General features: G+C 42.3%; 2 protein-coding genes and 4 non-coding genes across 8 annotated transcripts in view; 3 read left to right on the forward strand and 3 right to left on the reverse strand.

Annotated features, from left to right (window-relative positions):
* Window positions 1-206: 206 nt before the first annotated feature.
* Window positions 207-279, forward strand: trnav-uac. Its single transcript has one exon. It is a non-coding gene; the product is annotated as a tRNA-Val (tRNA).
* Window positions 280-760: 481 nt separating this feature from the next.
* On the reverse strand, window positions 761-832 carry trnaa-cgc. Its single transcript has one exon. It is a non-coding gene; the product is annotated as a tRNA-Ala (tRNA).
* A 1,027-nt stretch (window positions 833-1,859) lies between these two features.
* On the reverse strand, window positions 1,860-8,621 carry LOC122887791 (NACHT, LRR and PYD domains-containing protein 12-like). 3 transcript variants are annotated; one of them, XM_044221299.1, is made up of 9 exons: window positions 8,192-8,619; window positions 6,116-7,809; window positions 5,856-6,029; window positions 5,324-5,497; window positions 4,828-5,001; window positions 3,891-4,064; window positions 3,071-3,235; window positions 2,919-2,965; window positions 1,860-2,585 (listed from the first exon to the last, which is right to left on the reverse strand). In XM_044221299.1, exons 2-9 carry the CDS (start codon window positions 7,699-7,701, stop codon window positions 1,996-1,998), a joined length of 3,084 nt encoding a protein of 1,027 aa, XP_044077234.1. In that variant the 5' UTR covers window positions 7,702-7,809; window positions 8,192-8,619; the 3' UTR covers window positions 1,860-1,995. The 3 variants fall into 3 exon arrangements, with proteins under 3 accessions (XP_044077234.1, XP_044077233.1, XP_044077235.1); XM_044221298.1 differs by having other exon boundaries at window positions 6,116-7,872; XM_044221300.1 differs by lacking the exon at window positions 3,891-4,064 and having other exon boundaries at window positions 6,116-8,621.
* A 1,382-nt stretch (window positions 8,622-10,003) lies between these two features.
* LOC122887792 (rap1 GTPase-activating protein 2-like) overlaps window positions 10,004-11,707 on the forward strand; it is a 66,899-nt gene continuing 65,195 nt past the window's right edge. Inside the window, exon 1 of the mRNA XM_044221302.1 lies at window positions 10,004-10,264. Within this exon, the coding sequence (XP_044077237.1) occupies window positions 10,248-10,264 (17 nt within the window). The 5' untranslated portion in view covers window positions 10,004-10,247. The remainder of the gene's footprint in view (window positions 10,265-11,707) is intronic.
* On the forward strand, window positions 10,444-10,525 carry trnas-uga. Its single transcript has one exon. It is a non-coding gene; the product is annotated as a tRNA-Ser (tRNA).
* On the reverse strand, window positions 10,778-10,849 carry trnam-cau. Its single transcript has one exon. It is a non-coding gene; the product is annotated as a tRNA-Met (tRNA).

The raw sequence follows: 11,707 nt of genomic DNA on the forward strand, positions 1-11,707 counted from the left end.
GCTTTAACTACTTTATATATAGTCAGCTAGTTTTAACTACTTTAGTCAACTAGTTTTAACTAGTTTTAACTACTTTAGTCAACTAGTTTTAACTAGTTTTAACTGCTTTATATACAGTCAGCTAGTTTTAACTACTTTATATACAGTTCTGATACACATATAATGATAAATAAAATAAAAATGTAATTTTTCGTCAGTGTAGAGCAGGTTCCATAGTGTAGCGGTTATCACGTCTGCTTTACACGCAGAAGGTCCTGGGTTCGAGCCCCAGTGGAACCAGCGGTTGTTTTAAACTTCTTCTTCTTGGTGTTTTTAATCAGTGGCAGAAAAAAGCCAAACGACGTCACTATAAATCACAGACTTTAAAAAACAATTATAAATACATTTAACAAGATGCAGAAACAATAATACAATCTAGAATCCGATATATTCTCACAAATCAAAGACGGAGAGACAAAAGCTAACAAAACGGTTTCCGGTTTGAGCATGTAACCTTCAAAATAAAAGCGGACGAGGTTAGAACGGTTACAAACACGACCTTTAAACCGTGTTTCTGCTTCTATATTGAAAAGTCCAGTCCTGTCGGAAACACATCAGTATTATGACAAAGCGCTCAGCGTGGCGGGAAATTATTATTACTTGTTATAATGGTATTTTAGAATTAACTAACGCAAGAAATAAATCTTGTCAATACGTCATAATCATCGACACCTACCTTCAGAAGCGATCGGTAATGATCAGGAAGAGAGAGCGTAAAAAGTGGAGATGCCGGGGATTGAACCCGGGGCCTCATACATGCGAAGCATGCGCTCTACCACTGAGCTACATCCCCACACGGTTTACAGACGGGGCCAGGAATCAGTATTTAGCTGTAAAATGGCGGGTTGTGGCGCGAAAATATGATCTTATTTAAGCGTAACTGGTCGGTGTGATTAGCTTATATTATACTTCACATGACAAATTTTAACAAAATACTAGTCATTATATCGTAGAAAAGGTTTCAGTCGTAGTCATCTGGACACTATTTTCAGAATAAAGACGTTTCGGCTCCCATCCGGAAGTCATTCTCAATTGTGAAAAAATGGGACTGGAACTAGAAATTTAAGCTACTCTGTGTTGCTTAAGCCCCGCCCTCAGGGAGGAGTCTACCTGAGTATCTGTTAATAGCTAGTTTCACCTGAAACTGACCTAACTGTTTCCAAGATGGCCCAGTAATCAGTAATCAGGCCTGTTGTTTTCTGGCTGCATCTACTTCATCACTGTTAAGTACCAGATTAGCATGTGATTGGCGTGACCACGGTGTTAATACACTCTGTCACACCGTCTTATTTTGAAGAATTTTGGTCAGAAGTGTATTATCACCTTGGTCACGCCAATCACATGCTAATCAGGTACTTAACAGTGATGAAGTAGATGCAGCCAGAAAACAATAGGCCTGATTACTGATTACTGGGCCATCATGGAAACTATTAGGTCAGTTTCAGGTGAAACTAGCTAATCAACAGATACTCAGGTAGACTCCTTCCTGAGGGCAGGGCTTATGTAACACAGAGTAGCTTAAATTTCTGAGTTCTCAGACCATTTTCACAATTGAGAATGACTTCCGGATGGGAGCCGAAACGTCTTGATTCTGAAAACAGTGTCCAGATGACTGACGACTGAAACCTTTTCTACGATAGAACACTCCTGGACGAATGAGGGACTACGCCGACTAGTATAGTAGTTATAGTTTTAACAGCTTTTGGCGTTAGAACAAAACGAAAAACAAGCTATTTCACCCATCCATAACATGTTCACGCTAGGTTTTAAGAAATTGTAAGACCACTGAGCTCTGAGGTCATCCACTCAGTTGTAGAAAGTTTCGTGTTCACTTTTTATTTTTAAGCACAAAAACAGTCTGTTGGAAAACATTGTGACGTTGCTTGATCTTTAAATTTTGTGTATTTATGCCAGTCCTTTGCCTGTTTAAAAAAAAGAGGGTTCAATAAAAAGTTGTTAGCAGTCAGCAGCAGTGTTTATGTCCTCAAGAGGTGACTTTTCGTCTTCCAACTGTTCCAGAGAGACTGAGGAACCAACATGTCCGAACGTGAATCTAAACCCGGGGTACAGAGGTTCAGTGAATGTGGCGTTGAAGGTGTGAAGGTGGATCAGTGTGTCGGAGGAGACTCTGTAGAAGGACAGAGCGCCAGCAGGACAGTCCACATACACCGCTACTCTGTCGGAGATGGAGGAGGGGTCGGAGCATACTGCTGTTCTTCTGTCATCGTGCCAGGCGAAGTAATGATCATCAGAGCAGTACAGACTCCAGGACTTATCATTCCCTCCGAGCCTACACTCGACACCTTGCCCTTTCCTTTTACTTCCTCTGTACGTCACACCTATAAAAATCCCTCCTTTCCTCTGGACCTCCCAGTAACAGCGACCAGTCAGACCATTTTTACACAGCAGCTGAAACCAGCGGTCAAATCTCTCTGGACGATCTGCACACTGGTGCTCCTGGGCCACAACTGTCACTTTTCTGAGGTCTTCGGACAGTTGAAGCCTTCTGTGTGCTGTGTTTGGGTCCAGCGTCAAATCACAGGCGTCTAAACAGGACAAAAGGATTTATTTTGAATATTTAAAAAATCAACCTTTTATGTTATGGGTCTGCAATTTCCGATTTATTGCCTAATAATTTCAAAGAAGTTTGCTGGAAAGAACTAAATCAAAATTTTGTAAAAATTTTGTCAAAATTTTTACGGAAAATAGAGACAATGTTTAATTGGTGGCTCGATATGAAAATAAAGTTTCCAATAATAAGTGAATAATAATTACGTCTTTACTTGGGTTTAAAAGGAACTTTTATTCCTATTTTCAAAATAAATAGTAACAGATTACATAGTTCTTTTTTTTTAATGCTTCAAACTAAAACAACTTACACTTCCTCAGACCTGGTTTCAACCTCTGGACTCCACCGTGGTCCAGCCTGTGACGGGATGTAAGAAAAGTCACATCATTGGCACTAAATTACTCTCATCAAATGTCCTCACTGCCCCTGACAAGACACTACCTCGCAGCATGTCAGTCCTACCTGAGAGTGTCCAGTTTCCATTGTGGATCATCCAGTCCAGCAGACAGCAACTTCATTCCTGGATGATTGTAGCTCAGGTCCAGCTCTCTCAGGTGGGAGGGGTTGGAGCTCAGAGCTGAGGCCAGAGAAGCACAGCCTTCCTCTGTGATAAGACAGCCTGACAGCCTGCAAACACAGTGAAGTCTAAAAGAGTAACATCTAAAAGCTTGGTACACAAAATATATGGTTCTAAGGGCTCTGTGACATAGTGACTATTCGCAAGGCTAGCGACTGTAGCTGGCGAGCTAACGGCGGACACTCTGGCCAGCCAGGAACATGCTCGATAATCAGTCACAATATCTCTCCGAGCTTCTTTCTATTTTCTCTGTACTGGGCCGTTTACTCGTCCCTGACATTTTGTTCTCAGGGTTGTACTTTATTTAATTTTAGAGTTCCTGTCTCCTAACTGTGTGTAAACCATGTCTCTGTTGTGGAGAAGTTTATACTTCAACAGAGGAGGTTCATTAAAACTGGATGGTGACACGCTACGATAGCATCCTACATTTTAGACTCTCCGTTGCCTCAAAGATCAGCACTGTTGAGATGACCTGCTATTGGTCAATGGCATACATTTACATGTCAAAGTTCACCAAAGTTTAACTTGATGGAAAACATTTTTGTGAATTTACTTTGTCTCTGAGTGAATTGACTGATAGCGGTGATTCCATTGGAATTAATTGATTACACCAAGAAATTTCAGCATTTAAAATGCTGGTGTGACTGTGACTTGAGATTTTCTGAGAACATACTACTTGTGAAGTGAAGGTTGATGAGTCCTGACCTGAGAGTTTCCAGTTTACAGTGCGGACTCTCCAATCCAGTGGACAGCAGTTTCACTCCTGAATCCTGCAGGTCATTGTTACTCAGGTCTAGCTCTATCAGAGTAGAGAAGTGGGAGCTGAGTACGGATGAGAACTCCTGGCAGCTTTTCTCTGTAAGACTGGTTTGATTCAACCTGATAAAAAAAGGAATAGAAATATTTTTAGTGAACAGGGAACATTTTCCTGGTGGGGGCGGGGTGAGGGATAGACAAATTCCTGGCAATTTACAAAGATCTCCATAATTGTTTCTTGAAAAGGTGCCACTTCTTGAGCCAGGCATGAGGGTGTTGCCTTTGGGAAAGCACATGACCCTCATAACTTGGAAGGAAAAACTGACATGGGACCATTATTTTGTGGCCTGTAAGGCAGAGTGGAGGTCAGATGGACCTTGGAAATGGTTACTGGTTCATGAAACATGGGAAAGTCATTCCTCTGTGGAGGAAGGAGCCTGAGTTAATGCATGAAATTGGGAGGCACCAATGAAAGATAGTTAGACTCAATTCAACACTCATTTCTCAAAAAGGGGGTTTTCTCTCTTCTCAGGAGAGGCCCTGTCTTAGTTGTAGCTTCTCCTGGTGGATGGGAGGGTTGCCTCAGTGCAACTACTTGACCTGACTGTGTACATCATAACAGAAGATCTGAGAACTTGGGGGCTGCAAAAAGGCTCCACCTCACTTGTAGTTTTACATCATAATTCTTGTTCCGAATAACTGGGACACCTGGAGGGAATTTATGAACCCCAATGGGGAATTGTTTGTCATTGTGCTAGCCATGAATTGTCCATAACAAACACTAGGTTTAAACAAAAGAAAGCTCAAAATAAGAATGGTACAAGACATTTTCAAAAAGTGATGCACTCTGTGACTATGACAACCCATATGAATAAATTAATCTAACCTGAGAGTTTCCAGCCTACAGTGCGGACTCTCCAGTCCAGCAGACAGCAGCTTCACTCCTGAAACCTGCAGGTCATTGCTACTCAAGTCCAGCTCTCTCAGACTAGAGGACTGGGATCTGAGAACTGAGGCCAGAGCTTCACAGCTTCTCCCTGACAGATTACAGATGCTGAGCCTGGATAAATAAAGGGGAAAAAACAACTAATTTCATAAGTTATATTATCTTTAATGTTTAATTGAGATTGAAGGACAGACAGATGCCCAAAGATCAAAGCTTATAAGGTCCAAAATACATTTCAGATCCTAAACTAGTCAGAAATCTAAACTGGTGAACAACAGATACTAAAATTTAAGATAAATGATCTCTGCACGAGCTTGAATTCCAGTTTGTTTTGAGAATAAGCTGAAGATGTAACACTGAGTTGTGACTAAACCAGCATTGACTTTTTTTTTACTGAAGCACAGCAAATCAATTGATACAAATCTGAAGATCATACCTTAGAGTTTGCAGTTTACAATGCAAACTTTCCAGTCCAGCACAGAGCAGCATCAATCCTGAATCCCGCAAGTTGTTGTTACTCAGGTCCAGCTCTCTCAGAGTAGAGGACTCTGAGCTGAGAACAGAAGCAAACCCCTGGCAGATGTCCTCAGTGAGGCTGGTTTGATATAACCTGATAAAGTTAGTAGAAATTGTTTCTATTTTAGGCAAACAAGACTCAAACCCTAAAGCCCCAATAGCGTCCCAGAGAAGCTGCAATGTTCATTAAACCCCAGATGAAACAAACAACAAAAGAGAAAAGCTAAAAATAGAAAGAATCATTTCAATTGTTGATAAGATTTGAAGTATGACTGAGTCTGAGCTTTAGCACACAATTGTTTACAAAATTACTTTGTCTCTGTGAGTGAATCCACTGTTCATGGCAGTTCCATTAAAAGTGAACTGAATTTGCTGCAGTATTTTGCAGTCTTAAATGCTCTTTAGGCACCTCCTCTAGGGGACCAAAAAGAGTATGTATGACCTAATCTCACCTTAGAGTTTCCAGCCTACAGTGTGGACTCTCCAGTCCAGCAGACAACAGCTTCACTCCTGAATCCTGCAGGTTGTTATTACCCAGGTCCAGCTCTTTCAGACTACAGGACTGAGAGCTGAGAACTGAGGCCAGACATTCACAGCTTTTCTCTGATAGCTTACAGACACTCAACCTAGAAAAACAAAAATGAGCGAACAATAACTTAGATCTACATGTATTAAAAGTATACTGAATCTGTCTAATTATCTGTGCACCTACAGTGATTTTTTCGAGGCTTTGACCACTGGCAGCAGTCTCAGAAGAGCCTTTTCTGAAGCAGAGTATTTTTTCAGGTCAAACAAGTCCAGATCTTTTTCTGATGACAGTAAGATGAAGACTAGAGCTGACCACTGAGCAGGAGACAGTTTATCTGTGGAGAGACTTCCTGAATTCAGGTACTGTTGGATCTCCTCTTCTAAAGAACAATCATTCAGTTCATTCAAACAGTGGAACAGATTGATGCTTCTCTCAGGACAGGGATTCTCCCTGATTTTCTTCTTGATGTAATAGATTGTTTCCTGATTGCAAGGTGAGCAACATCCTGTCTGAGTGAGCAGGTCTCGTAGGAGATCCTGATTGGTCTGCAGGGAAAGGCCTACGAAAAAGCGGAGGAACAAATCTAGGTGTCCATTTGGACTCTGTAAGGCCTTGTCCACAGCACTGTGGTAGAAGCGTTTTACTGCAGATGTGTCTGCTGTTGGTGTAGACCTCTGGCAGTTTGATTGCTCCTCTGTCAGGAGATTAACCCCAGAGTTGAGGAATGTCAGATGGACATGAAGAGCAGCCAGAAACTCCTGAACGCTCAGATGGACGAAGCAGAACACCTTGCCCTGGTACAGCCCTCTCTCCTCTCTAAAGATCTGTGTGAACACTCCTGAGTACACTGAGGCTGCTCTGATATCGATGCCACACTCTGTCAGGTCTGATTCATAGAAGATCAGGTTGCCTTTCTGCAGCTGCTCAAAAGCCAGTTTTCCCAGAGACACAATCATCTTCCTGCTCTCTGGAGTCCAATGTGGATCTGTCTCAGCTCCTCCATCATACTTGACGTTCTTCAGTTTGGACTGAACCACCAGGAAGTGGATGTACATCTCAGTCAGGGTCTTAGGCAGCTCTCCTCCCTCTCTGGTCTTCAACACCTCCTCCAGAACTGTAGCGGTGATCCAGCAGAAGACTGGGATGTGGCACATGATGTGGAGGCTTCGTGAGGTCTTGATGTGGGAGATGATTCTGTTGGCCTGCTCCTCATCTCTGAATCTCTTCCTGAAGTACTCCTCCTTCTGTAGGTCAGTGAACCCTCTGACCTCTGTCACCATGTCAACACACTCAGGAGGGATCTGATTGGCTGCTGCAGGTCGTGTGGTTATCCAGAGGCGAGCAGAGGGAAGCAGGTTCCCCCTGATGAGGTTTGTTAGCAGCACATCCACTGAGGTGGACTCTGTAACATCAGTCAGGACCTCATTGTTGTGGAAGTCCAGAGGAAGTTGACACTCATCCAGACCATCAAAGATGAACAAAACCTGGAACTCTTCAAACCTGCAGATTCCTGCTTCTTTTGTTTCAGTAAAGAAGTGATGAACAAGTTCCACCAAGCTGAACTTTTTCTCTTTCAGCACATTCAGCACTCTGAAAGTGAATGGAAATGTGAACTGTATGTCCTGGTTGGCTTTGTCTTCAGCCCAGTCCAGAGTGAACTTCTGTGTTAAGACTGTTTTCCCAATGCCAGCCACTCCCTTTGTCATCACTGTTCTGACTGGTTCATCTTTTCCAGGTGAGGGTTTAAAGATGTCTTCACATCTGATCATTGCATCTGGCCTCAGTGGTTTCCTGGATGCTGTTTCAATCTGTCTGACCTTGTGTTCATCGTTGACCTCTGCAGTCCCTCCCTCTGTGATGCAGAGCTCTGTGTAGATCTGATTCAGAAGGGTTGGGTTTCCTGCTTTAGCGATCCCCTCAAACAGACACTCAAACTTACCCTGAAAAGTAACCAGTAACTACATGTGTGAAATAAACGTGAAATGTAGAAGTATAAAGCAGTATAATATTCTCAAGAAGAGGGAGAACTACAGAAGAATTAGCTCCCTATATTTAAAATATTTTATATTTTTTAATAATACAATTTGTATTTGTTAATGTTTCTATATTATAATTGTTTTTTATTAACTTTTTTAAATAACAGTAATATATTCATCTTTGTTTGAGCTGGTTGTTTTATTCTGTTTTTGACCTGTAAAGCACTTTCTATCTCTATAATATTTAATATCATAAGAGCTTTGTTGGTAACAGCGGACTCACATATCTTGCAGTCCACCTTTGAGCTCAGAAGGTTCTTCTGTTGAGCGATGTCTCTTCATGGCCCCCCGGCTGGGTTCGGGTTCGGGTTCGGGTTCGTGCTGTGACCTTTCAGACAGAGAGGAAGAAGAACATCTGGAAGTGACGGTTTTAGTCTCCCAGCCTCTGGGTTTTCCTCTCTTCCCACTCGAAAGAGAAATTCCTCATTTTAATAATTTGCTTTTCATCGTCTCACAAGAAAAAGGGAAAAATAAACATCATTTTGTGTGGAGGAAATAATTCTCTCCCACTGCGTTCATCATCTTGTGCCTCCGACGGTCTCACTATAAACCCCTGTGGGTCACAGTATCAGGAAAACGCAGTAAAGGTGAATACACGTCCGTGAGCTGAGCTGAGCACACAAACACTTCAGCTGCCAACGACCTGAATACTTCCTCTTCCTCGTCACCGCGTTACATTTATCTGACAGCTGGAGTTACGAGTTACGTCACAGAGCTTCTGAAATAAAAAGCACTGTTTTCAAATTCAACTTCTGAAGAGTGTTAGATAGTTCAAATGAGCTCCACCAGCCGCAACATGAAAATTCAGCTTACAAGTTAAAGAAACCGTAATAATAATTCAATAATATTTGTAATAATATAACTCTGACAAAGGCCATTCTGCTGCATGAGTACTTTTACTTTTGATACTTTAAGTGCATTTTGCTGATAATACTTAATGTATTTAAGTATTTTTAAACTTTAAGATTGCTGGTTTTCAGTGGTGGAAAGTAAGTACATTTACTCAACTACTGTACATAAGTACAAACTGGAGGTACTTTATACTTGTACGCTACATCTCAGAGTGAAATATTGTACTTTTTATTTCACTACATTTATTTAAGATACTTACTAGTTTACTTTTTTTTAGTAGTACTTAAAATGAGCTGACATTAAAGTACCGCATTTTGAACGCAGTACTTTTATACAGTGTAATGGCTACTTTTACTCCAGTAAATGGTGTCAACACTGTCTGTTACCTTCCAGGAAGTATTTTTATCATGAATCTATATTTAAGCAAATCCTCTTTAGCCTCTGGTTACGCAGAGTTTTGCAACATGTGCCAACGTGTTCAAGACAAACAGCTGCAGGAGTCACCTGCTCACTGTTTGTTGATGAGGAACAAAAGCTGAGTACACACCTGAGCCTCTCCATGCTGCTGCGGCGTCTGAAGGCTGGAGGTGAAAGTAGGTCAGAGACCCAGAGCCTTCTTCCTGCTGCAGCTTTAACTGTCAGCTGTAACCGCTTGTCGCTTTACTCTTTCTGAGTAGAAGCCATTTGCTTTTAAATAAAAGCTTTATTCATAAACGCGACAGCTGCTGTTGCTTCACCTTCAGCTGCTGCCACACCCCATACTGTGACCTGAGCACACCTGTCCAACCAGTCCTGCAGCAGAGATCCCACAGGTGTACTGTGCTTTGATTAAATAGGAGCTGACAGCTTTATATTTATCAAGAGATGAGTTCAGAGGAGGCCGAACATCTGTAACTAAACAAATAAATAAATTAGCAAACAGCTGGATTCAGATTCAATAAATGTTTAATTTAAACATCTGTCCAGGCCAACAGCAGTATAGACTGTAAACTTGTGTTTGAAACAAATGAGACATATTTACGTTTCGTTACAAGTCTTATTTATTAATATTAATAATATTACTACAATATTTTTGTAATACAGCTTCCGGCCGCCAGTTGGCAGCACGGCGCTAAAAAGCAGCAGAGCAGCACGCACGTCGACGTAAGATGGCGGCGGGGGGAAAACAAAACAATACGCCATCTTGGATTTTACATGGATTATATTGAGTTTAATGGGATTCACCGTCGTTCTGTCGGACTAAGTCGTGTTTCTGTTGCTTTACGCCCACCTGACATCGATGTAAATGTTCCTGAACGGTCGGTGACACGTTCAGCTGCCGTCTGGCGGGCTCATATCGTCAACATTTTTCCGGTAATCAACTTTATATCAACGCCGAACGTCTGAAATGGCCGCTTCACTTGGGAAGCCATCCAGGACGGTGCTGCATGCCGGATACCAGTGTGTAAGTGTTGATCACCTTTAACAGTAACGGCGGCTGGAAGCGGAACCGCAGCAGCGGACGGTGGTCGTGGTGTTTTAAGACGCTTTCATGGGTCAAGTTACACACTTGAAACCGATTTAATGTGTTGAAACTGTCATTGAGCGAATAAATAGGACGCTCCCGTAGACACTGTGGCGTGAGCTGCGATGGCCGAGTGGTTAAGGCGTTGGACTTGAAATCCAATGGGGTCTCCCCGCGCAGGTTCGAACCCTGCTCGCAGCGGATGAGTGTGTTTTTTTTTTTATTTATTTTTTTTTTTATACGGTTTCTTTACCGGGACTTTTTGTACCATTAAACCGGAGAAATAAAAACACCACTTCCTTTTCGGGAAGATTTCTCATATTATTTTCTTTATTGGTTATGCTTTTGATATATTTAGTAAAAATGGCTATTACAGTTCCCCACATGTCTTGTTACACCAGAGTAACGGTCCAACAGCCAAAGACTTTGGGTTTGTTAATGAAAACAACCACATAGCAGAGGATGGTTTCGATCCATCGACCTCTGGGTTATGGGCCCAGCACGCTTCCGCTGCGCCACTCTGCTGTGCAGCTCCACCTGCGCTGGGACAGGTGTTGCTGGTTCGAGTCCTACACAGGTTCATTTTAGTGGCTTAAACAGTAGCATTGTCATTGTGAGCATGTTAGCATGCTGATCAGAATCAGAAATACTTTATTGATCCCCGAAGGGAAACTCTTTGTTACAGCAGCTCGCCTTTACGTCAGTGCACACAGGAGGAAGTACTAGCAAAAAATATAATACAATACACTATAAAAACTATAAAAACAGGTCAGACAATAAATGAAGTACCAGGTTGGTATAAGTATAAAATAAAATAAGATAAGTGTGAAGTACCAAGTGGGTTTACCGGTATAATAAGATAAGTAATAAGTAGTATTGTATCAGCAGTAATGGAGGTATGAATAATAAATAGGAAAAACTAAATTTTGCACATGCATTGCAGAGATGTTAATGATCAATGTCCAGTTTAGTGCCTTCGGGTCATACAGACTGACACTTAGAGGGAGGAGTTAAAGAGTCTGATGGCCACAGGAGGAATGACTTCCTGTGGCGCTCTGTGGTGCATTGTGGGGATGAGTCTTCCGCTGAAGGTGCTCCTTTGTTTGACCAGCTGTCCATGATGGCGCTGTCCAAGATGGCGTGTAGTTTAGCCAGCATCCTCCTCTCTGACACCACCGCCAGAGAGTCCAGCTCCACCCCCACAATGTCACCGGCCTTACGGATCAGTTTGTTGAGCCTGTTGGCGTCCGCTGCCCTCAGCCTGCTGCCCTCAGCCTGCAACAGCATACAGGATAGCACTGGCCACCACAGACTCATAAAACATCTTCAGCATCGTCCGGCAGATGTTGAAGGACCTCAGCCTCCTCAGGAAACAGAGGCGGC

The sequence above is a fragment of the Siniperca chuatsi genome, linkage group LG14, assembly GCF_020085105.1.
Source record: "Siniperca chuatsi isolate FFG_IHB_CAS linkage group LG14, ASM2008510v1, whole genome shotgun sequence".
NCBI lineage: Eukaryota > Metazoa > Chordata > Actinopteri > Centrarchiformes > Sinipercidae > Siniperca > Siniperca chuatsi.